General features: G+C 37.0%; 1 protein-coding gene across 4 annotated transcripts in view; it reads left to right on the top strand.

Annotated features, from left to right (window-relative positions):
• USP34 (ubiquitin specific peptidase 34) overlaps positions 1 to 24,231 on the top strand; it is a 285,574-nt gene that overhangs the window by 63,535 nt on the left and 197,808 nt on the right. For all 4 annotated transcript variants that reach the window (XM_058278638.2, XM_058278637.1, XM_058278635.1 and 1 more), the window contains exons 3-5: positions 15,408 to 15,828; positions 22,909 to 22,959; positions 23,139 to 23,288. In XM_058278638.2, coding sequence (XP_058134621.1) covers positions 22,954 to 22,959; positions 23,139 to 23,288 — 156 coding nt within the window. In that variant the 5' untranslated portion in view covers positions 15,408 to 15,828; positions 22,909 to 22,953. The remainder of the gene's footprint in view (positions 1 to 15,407; positions 15,829 to 22,908; positions 22,960 to 23,138; positions 23,289 to 24,231) is intronic.

The raw sequence follows: 24,231 nt of genomic DNA, 5'->3' as shown, positions 1-24,231 counted from the left end.
ATTCCATACAGAAATTCTAAACTCATTTTGCATTCATTTCTCTTGTACCTTTCTCCCACTTGCAGTAACCTGTACTTTCTGTCTCTAAGTTTGCATATTATCGGATATTTTCTTGGTGGCTACCATTGGACTTAAATTTAAAATCTTATTTATAACACTCTTTTGCATTGATACTAACTTAACTTCAATTGTGTACCCAAACTGTGTTCTTATATTCGTCTGGCATCTCACTTTTAAGTAGTTCTTGTCACAAATGACATGTTTATACTTTCAGTGCCAAATCACTGCTTTTTCATTATATTTTATGTATTTGCCTTTTAGATCCCATAGGAAGTAGAAAGTGGAGTTACAAACAAAAAAATATAATACTGCTGGTGTTTCTATTCACCTGTGTGATTACCTTTATTTCTTCATGTAGCTTCAGTCAGTTGTCTAGCGTCCTTTCCTTTTGGACTGCAGAACTCCCTTTAGCACTTTCTGTAGGTCTGGTCTAGTGGTGACTAATTCCCTCAGCTTTGGTCTATGTAGGAGAGACAGTTTTGCTGGATATGAAATTCTTGGTTGACAGTTTTTTGGCATTAACACCCCACTGTTTCCTTTCCTCCATGGTTTCTAATGTGAAATCCACACTTAGTCTTTTTGAGGTTCTGTTGTATGTGACATGTTGCTTCTTTTAGGTGACTTTCAGAATTCTTTCTTTATCTTTGGACATTTGACACTTTGATTATAACCATGGCATGGTGTGTTTCTATTGGATTAATGGTTTTTGAAGTTCATTGAGCATTTTGGATATATATCTTCATGTCTCATTATATTTCATAAATTTTCAGGCAATATTTCTGTGAATATTCTTTGCCCCTTTCTATCCTTTTCCTGTCCTCGGATTCCCAGAATTCATATATTGATATGTTTGACAGGCTTCTCATCTGTTCACTTTTCTTCATCTTTCTGCTCTTTAGCCGGAATAATGTTGTTTGTCTTATGGCAGATTCTTGTGTGCCAGCTCCAATCTGCTGTTGAACCCCTCTAGAAAATTTTCAATTTCTATTACTGTGGTCTTCTGCTTTGTTAGGTTCCTTTTTTTTAAAGTTTTATTTTTAAATCCCCTCCCACACATTTTTTTAAAAACTCAACTATTTTAATAATAAACATTGAATGAAGTATTCATTTAACAATCCCCAATTTAACAGAATGTAGAATTGGACCTTCACAAGCCTCTAATTTGACTAATGATTTTCTGCAACTGTATGACATTTCTCATTGAATCTTTTCTTCATGAAATTAAAAAATATAGAGACGTAAGTTACAAGCGTCTTTAGAAGAAATAACACAAAGGCACTTGATCTTTATAATATTTCTCTGATGAAATTACTTTAAAGAAAAAAACTAGAAGTTTGAGAGGATGAAGGTGAAAAAAGGAGTGAAATAACTATAAATGTTCTTCCACCTCAAAACTTGTCTGACATAAAAGCCAGAAGAGACTTTGTCTCTATCAGTGACTTCCTCTTCATATGTCATAGAAAGAGTTCAACATGCTTTACAAAATCCATTACATTTTAAGACCATTTCCAGTATCTGCTACCATTAATCAAGAAATCCATTTATTCAAGGTTACTTATGGAGAATTAATCACACAGAAAATTTTAACAACTCCTTTTTCAGAAGTTAAAGTACTTTACTGTACTTGGCATTCCCTACACATGATCGTGTGTATTCAAAGACTGAAAGCATTAAGGGCATATAATTAAAATTCATGGGCTTAGACATTAAAAAAATTTTGATATGTAGAATTCTCTATTACAAATATTCCCAAAAGATAAATCAAAATATAAACATAATGCAGTCTCCTTTGGATTTCTCCCTCACTTAAGTAAAATCATATAAGCGTTCCAAAACACTTATATGTACTTGATTTAGCTAGCCTCAAAGACATATAATCAAAAAAATCTAAAAACATGAGAGCAACAGAACTGTGGGTAGTTACCTAAAACAATGTGCATCAAGAACAAAAACTCGGGCGGCAGACTTGGCCCAGTGGTTAGGGCATCCGTCTACCACATGGGAGTTCTGCGGTTCAAACCCCGGGCCTCCTTGACCTGTGTGGATCTGGCCATGCGCAGTGCTGATGTGCGCAAGGAGTGCCGTTGCCATGCAGGGGTGGCCCCTGTGTAGGGGAGCCCCACCCGCAAGGAGTGCACCCCATAAGGAGAGCTGCCCAGCACGACAGAAGGTGCAGCCTGCCTAAGAATGGCACCGCCCACACGGAGAGCTGACACAACAAGATGATGCAACCAAAAGAAACACAGATTCCGTGCCACCGACAACAACAGAAGCAGACAAAGAAGACGCAGCAAACAGAGAACAGACAATTGGGGTGGTAGGGGGGAGAGAAATAAATAAATAAATCTTAAAAAAAAAAAAAAGAACAAAAACTCAAGAATTTCTCTATTTGTGATGGTTCCCATAATCTATCTTCCTAAGTTGAAGGGCAAATTTACACAACAGAGAAAAATAAACAGCTTAGATATACAACATTTACAGCTTTTATTAAGAGGGTATAATAATCATGCCAATTTTCAGCCATCTACATACAACCTCATTTCCATCTAAAAGAAAATAAAAATAGAATGCATTTTATTTTAAATGAGACATAGAGGCAAAGTTCTGAGAATTAAAGTATAATCTTAAAGTTTTAATTTCATACTTTGAATATAAAAAAGCAGTAATTCCCAAAATCATGAAAGCATGATGAAATACCTACACAGAAAAAAAAAAAGACATTTAAGTTATTTCATTCCTTCTTAATACTATATAGAGAAAACACATGGAGTTATAACTTCAGTCTTCAGAGGGCATATTTCATAAGATCATTATTCATTTAAATAGTACAAAATATTTGCAAAGAACATTAGACTTAAATTTCACAGTTGTTTTTATATGATACATGAAATAATGACCTATATAAGAAAATAAGAGTCTCATCAAAAAAAGATGGTAAACTATGAATATAAAATATACCACAATGTTAAAAACCTCATCGCTCTCTATAGGGAAATCAATGAAGATAACTTAATCTTTCTGGAAAAAGTGTATAGCTTTAGAAATCTAAAGTATAAAATTTATACATGAATTTAAAAAGGAATCCATTTACACCTTGCATTGGCACATAGTCATCACCTATTTTGTGGAAAACAATAAAAATTATGTACTTTTTGAACCAAAAAATTAATTTTTACTTTTCCCTTTATTGGCAACTTTTTGATGCATTTTTAGGTTTTGGTTCCCAGAGGGCATTTTTTACAAATCTTGAAGCTGCACCTCTGTCCAGCTTGCCAGCTTTTTTTCTTGTCTGTTATTTCTTTGACTCTGTTCATGTATATTCTGATTCTTTCCAGTTCCTGCTTTACTGTGTGTTCTTTAGAATTAACTCCCTGAGTTGCCAAATAAACCCAAAACATTGAATTTAATGTGTACGCAGAAACTAAATCCACTTTTGCTTGTTCAAGTGGGTCCAACTTCTGCAACAACTCATTTCTAGAAACAGACATCGTCTTGAGCATCTCATCCACAGCACCAATGGAATTCTCAAATGTTGATAAATACTCATGAATTTCTGCTGGGTAGTCTTCATTAATTTCTTCACCTGCCATTACGACCAACTCACTAGCCTTCCACTCCCAGTCTACTGGAAAGAGGTCGGATGGCAGTGACGTCACTAGCGCACTGGCCCTCCACATTGTTGTTTGTGCTTGCTGTCTGCTCTCTGTATCAGTTTGCCGCATGTTCTTTCCATGTCTGCTTGTCTTCTCGTCTTTTTCTTTTAGGAGACACCGGGAACCAATCCAGGACATCAGGTGTAGGAGAGAGGCACTCAATTGCTTGAGCCACCTCAGCACCCTGGTCTTCTGTGTCTCTCAGTGTCTCTCCTCTGTGTCTGCCTTTGTGTCGTCTTGCTGTGTCAGCTCTCCATGGTGTGGGCCAACTTGCCTTCACCATGAGGCCCCGGGAATTGAACCTGGGACCTTCCATATTATTGACGGGAGCACAGTCACTTGAGCCACATCCACTTCTCTTGTTCATTTTAATAAATTTCCATCTCTATATTAATGTTCTCTTTGTTTTCATCTTTTTCTGATAACTTTTATACTTTTATTTTAATTTTTAAATTTTTATTTAATTCTTTTTCTTTTTAAAGATACATAGATCACAAAAAATGTTACATTAAAAAATATAAGAGGCTCCCATATACCCCATCCCTCCCACATCAACAGCCTCTTTCATCATTGTGGTACATTTATTGCATTTGGTGAATATAATCCATGCTACATTGCATGGATTATAGTTTACATTGTAGTTTACCTCTCCCCCAGTCCATTCATTAGGTTATGGCAGGATATATAATGTCCTGCATCTGTTCCTGCAGTATCTTTCAGGACAACTCCCAAGTTCTGAAAATGCCCCCACATCACACTTCTTCCTTCTCCCTGCCCTCAGCAACTTCTGTGGCCACTGTCTCCATATCAATGATAGTTTCTTCCATTGCTAGAGTCATAGTAGTTCATTAGTAGAAAACCAGTATGTCCACTCTAATCTTCATTTTATTCCTCCATCCTGTGGACCCTGGGATGGTGATGTCCATTCCACCTCTAAATCGAGATGCGATTCTCCTGCTTGCAGTTGTAGACACACTCGATTCCCTGGTGTGGTGGTTGACCATCTTCACCTCCCTGTTAGCTGAAATGGGGAAGTCCAGTGAACCAGAGAGTAGGTGTTGCAAGTGTACTGAGGCTCAGGGCCCAGCTTGCACATGGTCATTCTAGAGATTGGAGTCTCCTGGGTATACACCCCATCGCCAACCACAGGTTCAGTGAAAGTGACAGAAGACGCATGTATAGAAAGGCCATATCTGAGTCCAATTCCATCAAACTCAGGAGCACAAATTCTGAAGTAGGGCCCACTGGCAAGGCACTGAACTCCAGAGCTACCTGCCATGACCATAGAACTTGTGTGTCTCTATAGCCCTCAGGAGCACCAGTTTCTGGGATCCTGCTGAAACGTGCATAAGCATGACCCCTCTGACGACCTCCTGACTAATTTTGAAGTGTCTTAATTATATAACCTCATTTGTCTTTACCATTTCCCCCTTTTATTCAAGGTCTTTTTCTAGTTGCCTCACTGGCTGGAATTGGTAGCAATTCCTTGGCACCCGGGAGTCTCATCCCCAGGAGTCATGTCCCATGCTGGGGGTAAGGTAATGCATATACATGCTGAGTTTGGCTTAGAGAGTGGCCACATTTGAGCAACATGGAGGCTCTGAGGAGGTAACTCTTAGGCACCCCTCCCCTCTAGGCCTAGTTCATATTTCAGGCACACAGGCTCATATTCGGAGCCATCAGTATCAAGGGCTCATCATTGGACCATCCTTCTTCACCTCTGTTTGCCCTTGCACTTGGGGTATTGTTGCTGTTCCATTGGGGAATATGACAGAGCTCACACTGCCTCAGTTGTCAGGTGTAATTCTACTTACTATGACAATACTCAACAAATATCTGAACATTTGTATATACCCCATATACATGCCCTGGAGAACTCCCTTCCCCCAATATCTTTTAGTTCTTCACCCATGTTTCCTTTAACTCTTTGAGCATATTTAGGACCATTTTTTACAAGGCTTTGTCTGGAATGTTTCAGGCCTGATTATCCTCATTTATGGTTTCTCTACTGCTTTAATCCTCTCCTTAGCATGGGCCATTGCTTCCAGTTTCTTTGTACGTTTTGTAAGTATTTGTTGTGACTTGGAAATTTTGATATGTTAATATGTTTTTGCTGGAATTTAGACTCACAATTGTTTGTTTTCTTAAGCTTATAAGACAGAGCTTTCCTTGAATGCCAGGAACTACCAAAAAAAAAAAGAAGAAAATATCTTTCCTAGTTTTCACAGATTGATCTGCCAGAGTATTTCTCCTGCAGAGCTTACTAGTGTGATGGTTTTAGAGTATAGCTCTAGGATAAATGGTAGGAACCCTTCTTGTCCTTGCTGTGCATGCATCTTTTTGGGACATGGGCATGTGGCCCATGGAAATCCCCTATTTGCATGGATAATTATGACCCCTTTTTCTTCATAAAGCAGTTTCCTCACAGTTCTGGGCATTTCACTGTATGTCATACAGCCAACATTCACTTGCCCCAGGCAGCAGCACATCTTGACTGGTCTCCTACAGTGTTCTGCAAGGAGAGCAAGGTAATCTGCCTTCTACATGCCAGGTTTGAGACAGTGAGTTCTTCAGGCGAACAGGAGACAGAGGCTTCCTCTGTGCAGAATCAGTGAAGGGATAAGTGAGGGGCCAGCCAGGGTACTGTGAAATCCTATTGCCTTTAAAAGGCCTTTTTCTTAATTCAGTGCTTGCCCTGTTAACTGCGATCCTCTGTGCACTGGAGCTTTGCAAAAGATATTTCTGTCAGTTCTTGCTGGTTGTTCAAATCTTCTTTTGGGGACAGAGCTCTTAAGGTTCTCGCTCTTTGATCAGGCATATTGTGTGTGTCTTCAGCCTTGAGCTGCTCCATGGGCCCATTCTCTTGGGGTCTTCATGCTTAAGCTTTGTATGCTAGCAATCCTCAAGTCCTCTCTCAAATGGCTGGGTCAAAATGACAGTTTCCCCCTCCCCCCCCGCTGGAGCTAGTTTCTTCTGTTCTTTGATTCAACATTTTTATTAGATAGACTTTACAATGGGAAAGGCTCCTTTTTTGTTGTTGAAAGAACATCTCAGGCTAATGGAATCCATTTGGGCCCAGGGAATAAAGTTTGGGGAATTCAGTTTTCTCAAACTGAATAGACACTTTACTACCTCTGTTTCCTGTACTTTGAAAGGTGGCATGTTCCTCTATGAAGCCACAGAGAGAGTTGAGCTAATTATTAAGTGAGGTGTCCTAGGTAAGAAAATTGAGTTAGAACTGTTTCCTGTACTTTGAAAGGTGGCATGTTCCTCTATGAAGCCACAGAGAGAGTTGAGCTAATTATTAAGTGAGGCGTCCTAGGTAAGAAAATTGACTTAGAACTAAAGGTAAAGCAGTGGACTATAAATTTCCCCTCTCCACTGCCGAAAGGGAACGGTATGTTAATGAAAGCTCTCCCTTCTCTCTGGATGCTGCTAAGAAATGCCCTCTTGTCCATTGGGAATAATGGTTGGGATGACTATGTAGTCAAAGGGGGGTGTGGAAAAGGATTTGAAATAAAAAATGTTTAATGTGGTAGATCAGAAGCAGACCAATAAAGTATTGCAACATTTCTTACCAACCAACCCTATGGTTTTGGTTGCAATTAAACGTAATTATATCTCATTTTCATTTCATTTCTTTTCAGTAGCTCAGAGATTTCTCTTTTCAGCTAAAAATAGTACAGGGCATTTCGCTGATAATTGGAGGAAGGTGGAAGGAAGTATGATAATCAAATGAGTTGCTTTTAGAGGCAATCAGGATATAGGATTTGGTCCATGACCTCTGAATATAGAGCTGATCCTCATTCAGGAATGGATACCATCTCACGGTTTTGTCTATGAAAACCCAATATTGTGGATCTGCTAGTTGTATATGGAGAAAGACAATTTATGTAAACTTGTGCATGTAAACAAAATTTAAAATCAACACGGAGAAAGGGGATCCTCTCCCCAAGGAGGGCTTCTCCTCAGTCTGTCCATTCAGGGAACCCCAAACTCCTTTTCCAGTCATATTTTACCACTTTTCTCCCACAGGAAGCCATTTCTCAAGCAGACCTGCCCCCCACACCCGTGTGCTGATCAGTGCACACTCCTAGTCCTGAACTTTAGAATGTTATTGTGTGAATGTGGCATTTTGATTTATTCATTTGATGTTTGAATCCATGTGGCCTCTTTACTCTAAGTCAGCATATTTTTAATCTAATTGTGCATACCAGCCTGTAGAGAGAGGAGAAAGAATGGTCATGGGTTGAGATGCTATCCGTTCTCCCATGTTTACATAGAAATAGAATTTTCAGCTGAGGATTTTGCTATCCTGCCAAAGACTACTGCAAGACCAATCTGCCTTGTAGCTAGGATGTGGACTGAGTTCTGGCCAGTGGGATGCGCATAAGTGACCTGTGCACCTTCCAGGTTATGCTCTTAAAGGGAGTGTCTTACACTGAACTTCCCTCATCCTCCATCCTGCTGCTAGCAACAGACTTGTGGACATTGTCCTACGACTTCCTAGCCCACACAGAGAAGGAGTATACCTATGATGGCAGAGCAACAAAATGTGTCAGCCCTAGATTGTTTATACTTAGACTGTGTGTATCTTGTTTAAACCACAGATGCTTTGGGTATCTTTTGGAGCAGCCTAACCTGTATCTTAGTTAATACGCTAGGGAAAAACTTCCTTTGCCATGGTGGTAAACAGTCGAACTTTGGTGATCTGGACAGATCAAGTCCAAAGTGTGTTTTTTTCAAAAGTTGCCTCAGGTTCTTATTCTGTGTGTGGATATTCTTTTTTTTTTTTTTTTTTAATTATTATTCCCTCCCCCCCCCCCAGGTGGCTCCCTTGTCTGTTTGTTCATTGTTGTTATTTTTGTTCATTTTTACTCTGTCTGCTTGTTGTTTGCTCATTGTCTGCTCGTTTTTTTCTCATCTGCTGGTTGTTTTTTCTCATTGTCTGCTTGTTGTTTTTGTTCAATGTCTGCTCATTGTCTGCTCATTGTGTGTCTTCTTTAGGAGGCACTGGGAACCAAACCCCCGACCTCCCATGTGAGAGACAGGTGCCCAACTACCTGAGTCACATCCACTCCCCCGTGTGTGGATATTCTTATCAATACATAGGGGTCCAAAGTGAATTCCATCCCCTGACTCTGAAGTTAGGAAAGTAAACTAGTTTTGTGGGTATTGGGTAAGAGTAGAACAAATGAAGCTACTTGAAAGAGACAAGAAGGTTCCCAGGCCAGCAGGACTGCACTGTCGCCTGATGAAATGAACTGATGCCTCTAAGAAAGACTAGTCATCAAGGCAGGATTGGCCAGCCAAAGAAAATGAGAAAGGCCAGTGGTGTTGTCCTTGCTTTGTGCAGGGGAGAGGAATCCTTCACCAAACTCTGAGGGTTTCTGTAGGGAGTGGAAGGGAAGGGATTGCTGATCTCCTTGGCTAGACAAGTCTGTGTGAGCTTGCTGAGTTGGGCTTTTCTCAGGATAAGGGCATCAAACTTTTGAGTCATTGAATCTTCTTTGTTCAGATGCTCTGTACACCAAGCCATCTTTGGCTACAATTTGGTTTGACACCTGGATCTCTCTTAATTAAAGTGATAGATTTTGATAATCTCTGGTCTTTCTGATGTGGATGGCTTGTGGATAATAAATAAAGTAATGGCAAGCTGTGATTTGGCTTCCCAAGTTAGCTGGCATCTAGAGAGCGAAAAATGCAGTTCATGTTGACACCAGTGATTTTGGCCTCTGTGGAGTTAGGTTTCTCTTTGTAATTTTTTTAAAAAATTTATTTTTTATTGAGGTTTGTCATTCATACGTGAACATGCATGAACAATAAGTGTATAGTAAAGACTGTGAACTTCTCTTTGTAATTTGATGCATTTCATTCTGGTGCTTATCTGTTAGTCCTGATAATCACCTGAATGAGTCTCTGAGGCCATTTAATATGTGAAGAGCCCACTGTGTGGTCCTGCCAGTATCAAGCAGGCCTCCCTTGGACCAGTTGCAGGCAACAGTTTTTTTTTTAATCAGTAAGCCATTGGGTAGACAAGTTCACACCATATGTACTCCCTAAGTTCTCTTCAACTCTAGGTTGCTGGCCCTTCCCTGGGCCTTTCTCTCCAACTCAAAACAGTATACTGGAGTGGGAGTAAGAAGGCTTTCTCTATGGAGAAAACTTGAATATTCTCTAATTTATAATAAAGGTCAGTTCTTTTCACAGCAACATATTAAGCCTTTTGGGGAGAAGCTGCAGTTGTAAGCCTTGGAGAATCCTCTTCCAGGCTTGCTCTCTTTCCACCAAGAGCAAGGGATACTGCCAGATTTGGCAAAGAATCTTATTTGGCTGTTTCTGAGCATATGTACAACTCCACGTGAGTCCATTCCACATATTTCTTTCTCCATATAAATTTTTTTTTTTTAATGTACGAGGGCTGGGGATTGAACCAAGAACCTCATCAGTGGGAAGCTGGTACTCAACCACTGAGCCACATCGGCTCCCCTCAGTTGGTTTTATTGTTTGTTTGCTTGTTTGTTTTTTACTTCTAGGAGTCACTGGGAACTGAAACTGGAGAATCCTATGTGGGAAGCGGCACTTAACTGCTTGAGCCACATCCACTCCCCCATGTAATTTTTTTAAATATAATTTTTTCAATTAAAGAAACTGTAGGTTTACAAAAGAAATCATACAGAAAATACAGAATTCCTCTAGTACCTCCTCCCCATTATTAACACCTTGCATTAGTGTGGCGTAGTTGTTACAATTGAGGAAAGAATATTATTATAATTGTACTATTAACTGTAGTCCATAGTTTACAGTAATGTTCACTGTTTGTGTTGTACAGTCCTAAGTTTTTAAAATAATTTTTTATTCAACATTTATACATTTATACACCCTACAATTTCCCCCTTTAACCACATTCAAATATGTAATTCAGTTCTGTTAATTACCATCACAATTATCATCACTACCCTCCATTACCAAAATGTTTCCATCACCCCAAATAGAAATTCTGTACAATTTAGGCATTAATTCCCCATTCCTTATTCCCACCCTGGCCCCTGGTAACTTGTATTCTAGTTTTTGACTATGAGTTTGCTTATTGTAATTATTTCATTGTCAGTGAGATCATACAATATATTTCCTTTTGTGTCTGGCTTCTTTCACTCAGCATGATGTCTTCAAGGTTAATTCATATTGTCACATGTATCATAACTTCATTACTTTTTATGGCTTGTAGTGGTTTGAAGCTAAATGCACTCTAGAAAAACATGCTCTTAAAGTTAATTCGTTCCTGTGGGTGCAAGCCCATTGTAAATAGGAACTTTTGATGAAGCTACTTCAGTTAAGTTATGACCCACCTCGTTCAGGATGGGTCGTAATCCTATTACTGGAGTTGTTTAGAAAGAATGAATATATATACATATTCAGAATGAATTCATATATGTATTTGAATATATATATATTTCTGTATATATATAGAAAAAATGGCACAAAAACAGGAAACTGAAATCAATGAAATCTGGAAGAGAAGGCAGTAACCAGTAGAAACACCTTGGCAGAGGAGCCAAGGATCACCAGTGTGACCAGTCTTCAGGAAGAAAGCATTGCCTTAATGATGACCTGATTTGGACATTTTCTTGGCCTCACACTCTAAGCTAGTAAATTCCCATTGTTGAAGCCAACCTATTTCATAGTATATGCTTTGCGCAACCTATGAAACTAAAACATGGCTGAATAATATTTTACTGTATGTTTATACAACATTTTGTTTATCCATTCATCTGTTGATGGATGCTTGGATTACTTCCACCTTTTGGCTATTGTGAACAATGCTGCTATGAATATTGGTGTGCAAATTTTGTTTGAATCCTTGCTTTTTTTTTTTTTTTTTTTTCCACTATGTAGTTTCTTTTATTCATATACACATACATACATTCATACATACACACACATGTGAATGTATTACATATTTTTAAATTAAGTAATTTATTTTAAAATTAAAATCAAGTCACACAGTTTACCTCAAAGATCAAATTTGTATGTTAACACCACTAGGTTGATGTTTATATGGTTGTTCCCTAATTGGAAATTTGTCACAGTCTTTTTAACATTTTTCTTGTAAACTTTTATCATTCAAGATTTTGGATCTGCAGCAGAAATTAGAACATGCTCATAAGGTCTGCGTCACAGACACATGTTGAATCCTTGCTTTCAGTTCTTTTGGGTATATACCTAGAAGTGGGGTTGCTAGGTCATATGGTAGTTTTGTTTAACATTCAATCTTCATTTGGAGGAACATCCAAATGAAACTCACAGGATACTTACATCTAAGGAATGGAGGTGAGCAGCATGGTAGCAATAATCCTACAATTGTAGGATTTCTTTATATACTCTCTCTCTCTATTTAAATAAAGCTCCAATAAGAGGACAGACACCTAACTTGAGTCATGCTTTACTGATATAGTCTAATGAAAAGGGTCCCACGGGGGAGCTGATGTGGCTCAAGCAGTTGGCTGCCTACCTCCTACATGGGAGGTCCTGGCTTGGTTCCCAGTACCTCCTAAAGAAGATGAGCAAGACAGCGAACTGATGCAACAAGAGACATACAAAGGAAAACATAATTAGAGACCCAACAAAACAGGGAGTGGAGGTGGTTCAAGTGATTAGGCGCATCCCTCTCACATGGGAAGTGGTCCCAGGTTCGGTTCCCAGTGCCTCCTAAAAAAGAACAGCGTACAACAACAAAAAAAACCAGACACAGCAAAATGCAAATAAGGGTGTGGGGAGAAATAAATAAAATAAGTCTTAACAAAAAAGCAGCAAGCAAAACAAATGGAAAAACTAACTCAGAGAAGCCAATGTAGCCCCTAGTACCGGGGGTGGGGTGGGGAGTGGGAATGTCCCACACCCACAGGAATGGATTAGTTCAAGAACATAATCTTTTTCTTTTTAAGATTTGTAAAATAACTTCAAACTATCACAATCCGTCTGTAACCACTTCCAAGTATATTTCTTCCACTTTTAATTCACTTTTCCCTTCTTTTATAATCATCTGAAGTTAGTTGACATGGTACCTTTTTTGTTTTGTCTTTATGGAATTATGTCTGTTTTTCCTTTAATGTATTGGTGTATGGGTTTGGAACAGAGTCAAGCTGGCGTAACTGAAGGTGTGATATTTTTAGTTTTTAATTATTTTTTTAAAAACCCTTCCCCCCCGGCATTGTAGTTATGGTTTGTAGGCTGAAATGCTGTATTGACAATTCATATATCTGGACATTCAGAAGTGAGCATAATGTATTAAAAAGTATATTTAAATATATAGATATCTCCATTTCCAATTAAAGTCTCCTGTCTTCTTGAATCTGTATATTTTGGGTCTGTAAGAACACCAACCCAGCTTTCTCTTAATACACAGATCATTTTTATTTTTGAAGATTCTTAGCCAGTTACCATGCAGTTTAATTCCCATTTCCTAACAGTGACCTTTTTTTCCTTTATTAGAGAAGTTGTGAGTTCATAAAATAATCTTGCATACAGCACAGAATTCCTGTACCACCACTCCATGATCAACAACTTGCATTGGTGTAGAACATTTGTTACAATTAATGATACTACATTTTTATAATTGTACTGTTAATTAAAGCCTGTGTTTAACTTAGACTTCACTGTGTAGTGTAGTTCTATGGATTTACAAAAAAAATTTCATTGTTACCATGTATACAGTCTGACATTTCCCCTTTTAATCATATTTAGATATGTATTTCAGTGCATTGCATTCACAGTGTGCTACCATGACATCATCCATTACTAAAGCATTTCCGTCATTACAAATAGGAACCCTATGCATTTTAAATTTCAACTTCCCATTCCCTACGCTCACTCCCCCTCTGGTAAGTTATCTCACAGTTAACCTTTTTTTAATCCCCCCCCCCACACACACACAGCTTGCTTGTTGTCTGCTCTCTCTGTCCTTTCGCTGCCTGCTGTTCTGTGTTTTTACTTGTCTCCCTTTTTTGTTGCGTCACCTTGCTGAGTCGGCACTCTGAGGTGCTTGCGGGCTGGGCGGCACTCTGCGGCACTTGTAGGCTGGTGGTTCTCCGTGGTGTGCGGGTGAGCCTGCCTTCACAAGGAGGCCCTGGGACAGGAATCCAGGGCCTCCCTTGTGGTAGATGGGAGCCCAACTGATTGAGCCACGGTCACTTCCCTCACAGTGAACTTTTAATGTAAAGGTCACTGAACCTTTGACTTTCCTAATTCACATCTGACTCTAGGTCTTTCTGGGAATTCAAATTCCATTTTTACTGAAGAAAAATATTAAAATGCATAATCTCTCACTTTCAGGTTTTTTTCTAAACCTAAAGTAAGAAGCTTCTTATCAGAACTGAGTAATTGGGAGTGGTTTTGCTGGTTAGTTCTGGCTTAGGTCTCTCAAAATCTTGTAGTCAAGGTGTTGGGTGACAGTCATCTAAAGGGTTTATCTTTGTATGGATGATCTGCTATTAAATTGGCTCACTTGCATTGTTCACAAGTTGGTGCTGATTGTTAATGGGATGCCTCCGTTCCGTCCTGCATGAGTCTCTCCACAGGCTTTTGAGTGTCCCTATAACATAACAGCTGGCTTCTCCTAGAGCGAGTGATCCAAATGATAGCAAGGCAGAAGTGGCAATGTCTTCTATGACCTAGTCCTAGATGTCACACATTGTCATTTCTGCCACATTCTATTCATTAGAAGTGAGTCAGTAAGCCTGGTCCACATTCAGGGAGAATTGGGCTTCACCTTTTGGAGAGACGACTACCATAGAATTTGTGGCCATACTTCAAATCCATCATACCAGGAAAGATGAAATTATTTCTATGTGGTCATACAGGGAGCTGGTGCTATATCTAGCCTACTATTTAGCTGTTTTGATAATATTACTAGGTGTAGACTGTAAGTAATAGTTGTTTAACTCTCATCTGCCGTTGTATACAGATATTGGAACCAAATACATGTGTGTTTTGCGTATTTGCATGATTTATTTTTTATTTACCAGACCCTTTTGATTATGTGCTAGGCATTGTACTACTCAGTGAGCTGTCTAAGAAAACTGGATTTATGTGTAATACTTACTCTTACTATTTTTATTTTTATTTTTTACTAGAGCTAATTTGTGTGTTTGTGTGGTGTTCGCAAATACTATCTTATTGAATAGGATAGGAATGCCCTTCCAAGAGGCTTTAAGGTGTAGCAGTTTTATTAGTTGACAGCAAAACCCCAGTTCAGTAACCAGCTAGCTTTACTAGTAAGATATTTTATTATAACCAATTTCCTAATATTTTCTAAACATTTGTTGAATACTCGATGCTTAGAGAAGCAAAGAATACGCCACAATTCTTGTTCTGAAATAGCTCCTTATATAGATAGGAGCTACATAAAACTGAGGATAGCAGCTGTAAATCTCATATGGTGACCTTATACTAACTAAAATACCAGTTATTTTATTGATATATTAATGTATTATTAATATATACAAATAGTTGGTGTGATGCTATTTTTTATAGGTTGTCGTGATGCTTTCCTAGCAGGAAAGGAGGAAATAACTCAAGTCTAGGAGAAAAAAAAGTATTTAATACTGCTTATTGGCTTTTTTATATCACTTATTAGAAAAATATAATTGTTGCCTCTCTAGAAAGCTTTTATTTATTTATTTTTTTCTCTTACAGGCAATGTCTCTGCTGCTTCAAGGAATATAAGCATTTGGAAATTTTTAACCAAGTAGTGTGTGCACTTATTAATTTAGTAATTGCCCAAGTTCAAGTGCTCCGGGACCAGCTTTGTAAGCATTGTACTACTATTAACATAGATTCCACGTGGCAAGACGAGAGTAATCAAGCTGAAGAACCACTGAATATAGAAAGAGAGTGTAATGAAGGAAGTGCAGAAAGACAAAAACCAGTAGAAAAAAAATCAAACCCTACAAGAATTTGTAATCTGACTGAGGAGGAATCTTCAAAGAGTTCTGACCCTTTTAGTTTTTGGAGTACAGATGAAAAGGAAAAACTCTTACTATGTGTGGCAAAAATTTTTCAAATTCAGTTTCCCTTATATACTGCTTACAAACATAACACTCATCCTACAATAGAGGTATGTAAAAATTGATACTGTGCATTTTAGGTAATACCACGTGATACCTTGGCACTCTATTTCTCACATATGCATAAATATGAAATCAAGAGTTATTGTTTATGGAAATTTTTATGAAAATCACTGTTAACAAAATCCAGTTTTCTTCAGAACATTTCTGTAACAATTTGTGTTGAACATTTGCTCAGTGCAGTCCTATTAAGGCAAACTTGGTAAACTATACTTTTGTAAGTCAAGATGCTTTACTATTTCCATTAGTGATATTTTTACAAGACTTTCCAGGAGTTTAGTAACCCACTTTAGACTTATTTAGATAATGGGATTTCTTTCTAAATAGAGTGAGAATTGAGACAGTTATGTGGTGATATGTTATATTAGTGGCTTAAGACAACAGTGATTTATTGTTTCCATGAACTCTTAATTGGTTGGGCACATTCCTTTGCTGATTTTGCCTGGGCTCACACAGCTGCATTTATTTGGAGGGCCAGATGAATTGAAAGGTCCAAGATGGTGCTGTCAGTTGGTGCTGGTGCCCGAGCCTCCTGTTTTTCTCCACTAAGTTAGGCTGGCTTCCTTACATGACAGTCTTTGGTGCTCCAGGAGGGTAAAAGTGGAAGCTGGTAAGTCTTCTTAAAGTCCAGCCTATGAAATTATGCAGTATCACTTCCACCACATTTATTGACTGAGGCTCTTTGTAAGGGCAGCCCAGATTCAAAGGGAAGAGGAAGTAGACTCTATCTCTAGAGAGGAGGAGAAGCACAGTTTAATTGCAGAATATATGCATCCTGGAATGGGAACAGTTGTGGCCAATAAAGAATATACCATATGATTTTTTAAAAAAGTCTGGCTGTATTCTCCTGTTTGTTTTGTGACATTCATACCTGACCTCTCTAGACCTCTGTTTCTTCATCTAGAAAATAATTTCCCTTTAGTGAGGATATTTTCACACTGAATTGAGAATATAGAAAAATATAGTCCAGAAGGAAGATATTTTTCTTGTTAGAAATTCCCATAGGAATACTTTAAATCAGCTTGTGCTCCATCTTTTAGCATTCTTAGTCTGTTATCTTCCCATATAGAAACGTTTAAAGAATCTCTTACATCACATGAGATACTTACTAAACATTCTAAAAAATGTCATCTCAGAATCCTTTTTCAGCAAAAGAAAAGGGTTGATTCGTGTGACTTTTACAAAATTTATTAAGAACATCATATGAATAATGTTTCAATGTCATAAATTGGGAATTGAAAGATGCTGAAAATAGTTTGGTTAGGGACCTAGATGTGTGGAATTCATACACAGTTTCTCAGAAAAATTTCTATGACTTTAAAATCTTTTAAAAAAATTATTGTGTGTCTGTATGTATAATTTGCCATTTTTACCATTTTTAAGTGTACAATTCAGAAGCATTACTTTTACAATGCCGTGCAGTCATCACCACCATCCATTGCCTAATGTTTTCCATCATCCCAAACAGAAACTCTGTACCCATTAAGTACTAACTTAACACTATCCCCTCCCCCACTGCTGGTAACCTCTAATCTACTTTCTGCCTCTATGAATCTCTCCATTATAGATATTTCATATAAATAGAATCATATAATATTTGCCCCTTTATATCCGCCTTATTTTACTCAGTGTAATGTTTTCAAGTTCATCCATGTTGTAGGCATGTATCAGAGCTTCATTCCTTTTTTTAGCTAAATGATATTCCATTGTTATGTGTATACCTTTCTTTGTTTACCTTTCATTTGTTGATGGACACTTGGGTTTCCACTTTTTGGCTATTATAAGAAATGCTGCTGCTATGAACATTGGTATACAAGTACCTGTTTTGAGTTATTTTCACTTCTTTTGGTTATATACTTTGCATTGGACTTGCCAGGTCACATGGCAATTCTGTTTAACTTTTTGAGGAACTGACAAACTTGTTTTCCACAGGGGTTGCTCCCAGCGTAATGCATGAGAATTCCAGCTTTTCCATTTTCTTAGCCATTCTAGGTGTGAAGTGTTTCTTATTTTGATTTTGATTTGCATTTACCTAATGGCTAATGTGTCCAGCATCTTTTTGTATGCTCTAGGTAAACATCTCTTAAGAACAACAAAAATCTCTTAACAATATAGCTGTAATAGTACTAAATCTATTATATTGTTCCTGAAATCAATTTGCTTGTCAGTTGTGTTTTTTAAATACTGATTTTCAAAAATGGTGGCCTCTAGATATTGTTAATCACATTCCCTTATACTGTTCCTTTTGCAATAACATGCCTCATCTTACCAACTCTTTTTTTAATTAATAAATATTTAAATGCTATTCAGTCCATCCAAAGAGTACATTCAGCGAGTTCTGATATAATCACAGAGTTGTGCATTCATCATCACAACCAATATTAGAGCATTTTCATTACTCCAAAGAGACCCCCTCCAGTCTTTAACCATTACCTTTCAATCACCTAGCTATCCATTATCTACATACATATCCATTAATCTAATTTCATTTCTAAATTTATTTATATTCTCATTTTATGTAACTTGAGTCAAACAGTAAGCAATACTTTGGTTTTTGTCACTTATGATAATTCTCTTTTTTACAATTGATGAAAAACTACAGTCCATAGTTTGCTTTAGTTGCATTTTAGCTCAGATACCACTCTATTAACATCTTTGTAAATATTGTAATATTACACTTGTTCTGCTTCCTTGAATAATATTTTTATATTTGTACTATTAATCACACTCATCATCTGCAACAGCGTTCACTATGCTATACTGTTCCATGTTTTGACCTTTAGCTTTTCTTCTAGTGAAACATACAACCCTCAACTTTCCCTTTCAGCCACATCATACCCCCATATTGGCACTGCTAATTACATGCACTCTAATGTGCTATCATCACCTTTTAGCCAATTCCAAGCATTTACAGTCAACCTTATTACCAATTCTGCACAAATTAAAACACTGTTCTCCATTTTCTGTTCTCATTCTATCTTCTGGTGACCAGTCTTCTAGCTGTTAACTCTATGACTTTGCTTATTATATTTAATTTCTATTAGTGAGATCATAAAATATTTGCCCTTTTGTGTCTGGCTTGTTTTTCTTTTGGAACAATGTACCTCATTATAACTGACTTCTTGAGGTGCAATCCATGTGACTGATTGAAAGCAGTGGTTTCATGAGGTCTTTGAGGTTAAATTCTAATAAAAACACTCTTGGATACAATAAAGGAAGAACATCCTTATATAGAATTTTATATTATGCATGTATATGGCTTCCTTAATTTTCTGTTCATGATAGTTGTTTCTCAAGTTTCTAATATCTTAGCACTGATCTGTTATAAATACACTAAGATTTCTACTTTGCCCTATTGGCCATCTAATTAAATATATTAAGAGTCAGCTCTTTCAAAGGATCTCATATCTAAGCCTGGGCTGATACATATACATTATATAGTGCATATATAAATGTGTGTATTTGTACACATAAACAGACATCTCAAAGCAAATTAATATTATGCAGAGCTGTAGGGCCTACTAGAGAGATTCTTCCACCTTTCTATGAGTATATAGTCTATCCATTCTTTCCTTGGTACTTAGCCATCTTTTTCATATTATTTAAATGAGAAGAATCCTGACTTTTAGCTCTGAAACCTTAGTATTTGTATAAAGAACATTTGACTTCAAATGTCTAGACTTAGGAAAATAAAATCAATTCTTACATAAAGTGAGCTTTTGTAAAAATCCATTAATTTTTATTTTTTTATTAGAGGCACAACTTTGTAGAAACTCTATAAGAAAAGTGATGTTGGTATTTAAATCACTGTGACTTTAAAACCTAGCCAACATCCTTTTTATAGAAGAGGCAGCTGATTTAAAGGTTTTGTTCAGGTTTGCATGTCATGTTGCTGATGGTTGTCTTTGTTTTTACACTGCTTCTCAGTCATTTAAAACAGTAACTTCATCCACTGCCAATACTGAATAATATTCCTTATGTCTTCCTTTCTTCCATATCAAAGTTGATAACATTAAAGATCAGGTAACTGGAAGTAGGTTAATATTAATCCAGACTAAAAATTTTTTTTGATGGGTTGAATTATCTTGAAATGGATTTTGCGCTAGTGTTTTGAGTTTTTTCTAAATAGAGTAAGAATGAGTGTAAAAATTGTAGAAAGGAGAGAATCTGCAGCTCTTCTGTTCAAGGTATGTATGATATCAGATAGATTAGTGATTTGTAAAATAAAATACAAATTTAAACTTAGACGGGTTTCTTCTTGCCATCTTTCCACTGACTCTTTTGTCTTTTTGAGGTAATTCACATATCATAAAATTCACTTTTTAAAGTGTACAGTGTAGGGGTTTTTATTATATTCTGAAAGTTGTGCAGCCATCACTACTATCTTTATTCCAAAACCAATGCCTTAAAGCAAAAATTTTATCTCTTTTTCCATTGGCCATCAGTTCTTCAAAGTGTGGTCATGGAACATTTCCTTAATTATATAGAGAATTATTTTAATATATACTCAATTATTTCTTGTTTTATCTTTTCAAATAATAGGCAAATTCTTCTACATACTTTTAGAAATAGGGTGACATCATCTCATTATTTAGTAAGTGTGAAGTTTTGAAGAAAAACTTTTAAAGTTCCTAATAGGTTTCTTTAAAAGCGTTTTCAGGAATGTTCTAAAATTAGAATATTTGAAAGAAAAATAATGTTCTTGATGCAGCTTTTAGTGAGACTTCTCATATTCCTAGTGTACTTATCTACTGATCTATATGAGCTCTATTTAAATACTAGTTGAAGTAAGATTGTAGCAACAGTCTTAGAATAGGTTCATATGTCCAGAGTAGAAATAAGAACTAGTGACTCGGCAAACGGTTCCTCTGAGTAGCTGGAATAAATGCTGCCAAGTCCATGAGTAATATATTATATGCAAAGGATAAAATTTTCTTGGGAGTTTTTCTGGTTTTAATATTCAGACATGGTTCACCTGGCCCATGAATCTGTATTTAACAATACCATAGGGGCTCTTTTTTTTTTTTACCCCAAGGGAGTAAAGAGTTTACTAAGAAACAAGAATAGAGATAAGTGTCCAATCTGAGATACAGATTGTCGGCCCTTTTACAAGGTGAGATGTACACATAGGGCCCTGGGTATTAGGCCTTTTAAGAACTTTCCTCCTCACGATTCCTAATGTTGGGGAGGGGCCCTACCTGTTAGCTCTTGGGGCCAATGGTGCCTGACCTGGCTTGCCAAATATGTTAGCAAAACTCTCTGGGTTCTGGGCTTCTAGGTTCTTGGCTATGTTGCCTAAAAGAATTCAAGGAGATGCCATAGGAATAGGCAAGGGAGTAAGGAGTTTATTAAGAAACAAGAAAAGAGGTAAGTACACAATCCAAGAAATGGATTGCACGGGAAGCGGACTTGGCCCAATGGATAGGGTGTCCACATACCACATGGGAGGTCCGCAGTTCAAACCCCGGGCCTCCTTGACCTGTTTGGAGCTGGCCCATACACAGTGCTGATGCATGCAGGGAGTGCCCTGCCACGCCGGGGTATCCCCGGCATAGGGGAGCCCAACGCGCAAGGAGTGTGCCCCGTAAGGAGAGCTGCCCAGCACGAAAGAAAGTGCAGCCTGCCCAGGAATGGTGCCGCACACAACGAGAGCTGACACAACAAGATGATAACAACAAAAAGAAACACAGATTCCCAGTGCCGCTGATAATGGTAGAAGTGGTCACAGAAGAACACACAGCGAATGGACACAGAGAGAGCAGACAACTGGGGGAAGGGGGAAATAAATCTTTTTTAAAAAAGAAATGGATTGTGGGCTGTGCTACAGGGTGAGATAGCCCACTGGGGTTCTTCGTTCAAGACTTTGAAGACAAGGGATCTGTTTGGAATAACTTCAACTTCCAAGTGTGGCTTTCGTGATAGAAGCTTAGGAACAGACATAGGAGCTTTCGTACATTTTGACAAGTGTTTTGGCTTTTCTAAGGACACTTTTTGGGTTCTTTGAAATGTTCTGAAGAGTTATGCGTGATTGCTCTCTATCAGTGGTTTTCAAGTTTTATTTCAGCAGTGGAACTTAAATATATAAAACAGGTTACAGCAAGTAATGGTTGCTTTGGCAACTAACTTTTTGGATGGAAGTATAAAGCATTCTGATATGAATACAGCATTTTTAGAGTAACAAAATGTATATAAAGTATAGACTTTAAAAACTCTTGAACTTCCTTCTTTCTACATCATCCTGTCACGAAAAATTACCAAATTGTTCACGTATTTTCATATATTTATATCAAGAAAATCAGATTATGTTCTTGAGTTTTATTTTAAATGTAATATATCTTTTCATGCCTGTGCATAAGAATCCACTTATTTTTTAAGGTATTATTACACATTGTAAAAATTACTTGCTTCAAGTATAATTATTTTTAGTAAATTTACAGAGTTGCTTGACTATCAGCACATTCCAATTTCAAACATTTCCATCATTCCTAAAAGGTTTTTCTTGCCCGTATACCTTACTAGTTTTAATGATGCTAAAGAGTTTAATTGGCTATGATACTATTTAACAAAACTTCCATAAATGGATACTTCAGTTGTTTACAGTTTGGGAACGTTAAAATAATTACAGTGAGCACCATTGTACATAAATTTTCCAGCATTTCTCTGATCATTTTCTTAGGGTAAATATCCAGAAGATGAATGGCTAAGTCAAAAGGAACATGTATTTTAAATGTTGATAGATAACTGCCAAAATTGCCCTTGGAAAAAGGTTGAACCAGTTTATGCTCTGCAGCAGTGAATGAGTGTGCTTTCAGATAGTTTAAATATTTTGTGTGAGAAACACATCATGGTTTGTGAAATTTTTGAGTATACTTGTAGGGAATTCCAGAGCACAGTTTCAAAAACAGCAACTAAATTATAATTTATTTTTATAAAAGTTACCCCAATTCTTAAAGAAAAGGGTAAATAGTTTTGTTTAAAAAAGGAAAATAATATGTAGCACATATTAGATTATCATTTAGTGCTTGTGACCTAATTGTATTTACTTTTTTTTTTTTTTTTTTTTAACTTAGGATATATCAACCCAAGAAAGCAACATATTAGGGGCATTTTGTGATATGAATGTAAGTGCTTATCTATCTTCACTTTAAGTTGTATGGAGTATTTCATGTTTGGTTTTGTTATTCATATGTGGCTTTGAATTTATTTTTATGCCTGATCAGTATCTTTCTAGTATTGATAATAAAATGAGAATTATTCCTTGTAAGTTTAAAATAATGATATATTCTTCCTATTTTCACAGGATGTAGAAGTACCATTGCATTTACTTCGTTATGTATGTTTGTTTTGTGGGAAAAATGGGCTTTCTCTTATGAAGGATTGCTTTGAATATGGAACTCCTGAAACTTTGCCATTTCTGATAGCACATGCATTTATTACAGTTGTGTCTAATGTAAGTATTTAGTATTGATTTTAATCTTTGGAACAAAGTCTAATATTTCAATAGCAAGAATTTTATTTCCAGAAATAGTCAAGTTTTGATTGAGTGATTTGAATGTACAATTTAGATCTTTTTTCTGGATTATATTTTGGAAATACTGTGAAAATATTATGAATATCATTTACTCTGGAACATGGTAAGTATGGGAAGAAGAGGTAATTTCAACTGTTTGTATTTTAAAATACAGTCTTTAACCTGTTTCGCTCATCATTTTAAAAATTGGTTCAGCAAAAAATAACTTTACCAAAGCCTGAATTCCTATGAAGCTGAACTCCCTTATGTAGTAACTAGTATGGGTTATTTAATTTAGATATGCATATAAAATTTAAATATTGGGTGAGAAAGGACTTAGCTCAATACTTTGTTACATTATTTCCATTGATACTTGCTTTGCAAGGAAGTAGTACCCTGGAAAGAGAACTAGTGTTAGGCAAAGTAGTTGAGTATCTCTTGACCTCAAGTTTTCTATTTTTGAAATAAGTGAATTGCATCAAGGCCACTTTTAGGTCCAAAATTCCATGGATTCTGATAGATTGAAAATAGTACATAAAGTGGCAGTATACCATATGGATTCAGAATGTAAGTTTCGGATTTGTACTTGCCTTCAAGTCCTGAATCTGAGCCTAGGTATGTTAGTTTTCTAGGCTATTCAGGCAAATAGCATGAAATGAATTGGCTTAAACAATGGGGGTTTATTAATTTTGAGACTCAAAATCCAAATCAAAGGCATCATCAAAGTGATGCTATCTTACCAAAGACCGGCTTTGTAGAACTGGCTGCTGGTGATCCTTGGCTCTTCTGTCACATGGCAAGGTGCATAGTCTCTCTCTTCTCTTCCAGTTTTCATTGATTTCAGCTACTTGCTTCTGTGATTCTCTCATGTCTAAATCTATTC

This window comes from Dasypus novemcinctus, chromosome 17, assembly GCF_030445035.2.
Source record: "Dasypus novemcinctus isolate mDasNov1 chromosome 17, mDasNov1.1.hap2, whole genome shotgun sequence".
NCBI classification, from domain to species: domain Eukaryota; kingdom Metazoa; phylum Chordata; class Mammalia; order Cingulata; family Dasypodidae; genus Dasypus; species Dasypus novemcinctus.
The sequence above is the reverse complement of the archived record's forward strand: the minus strand, read 5'-3'. Positions and strand labels throughout refer to the sequence as shown.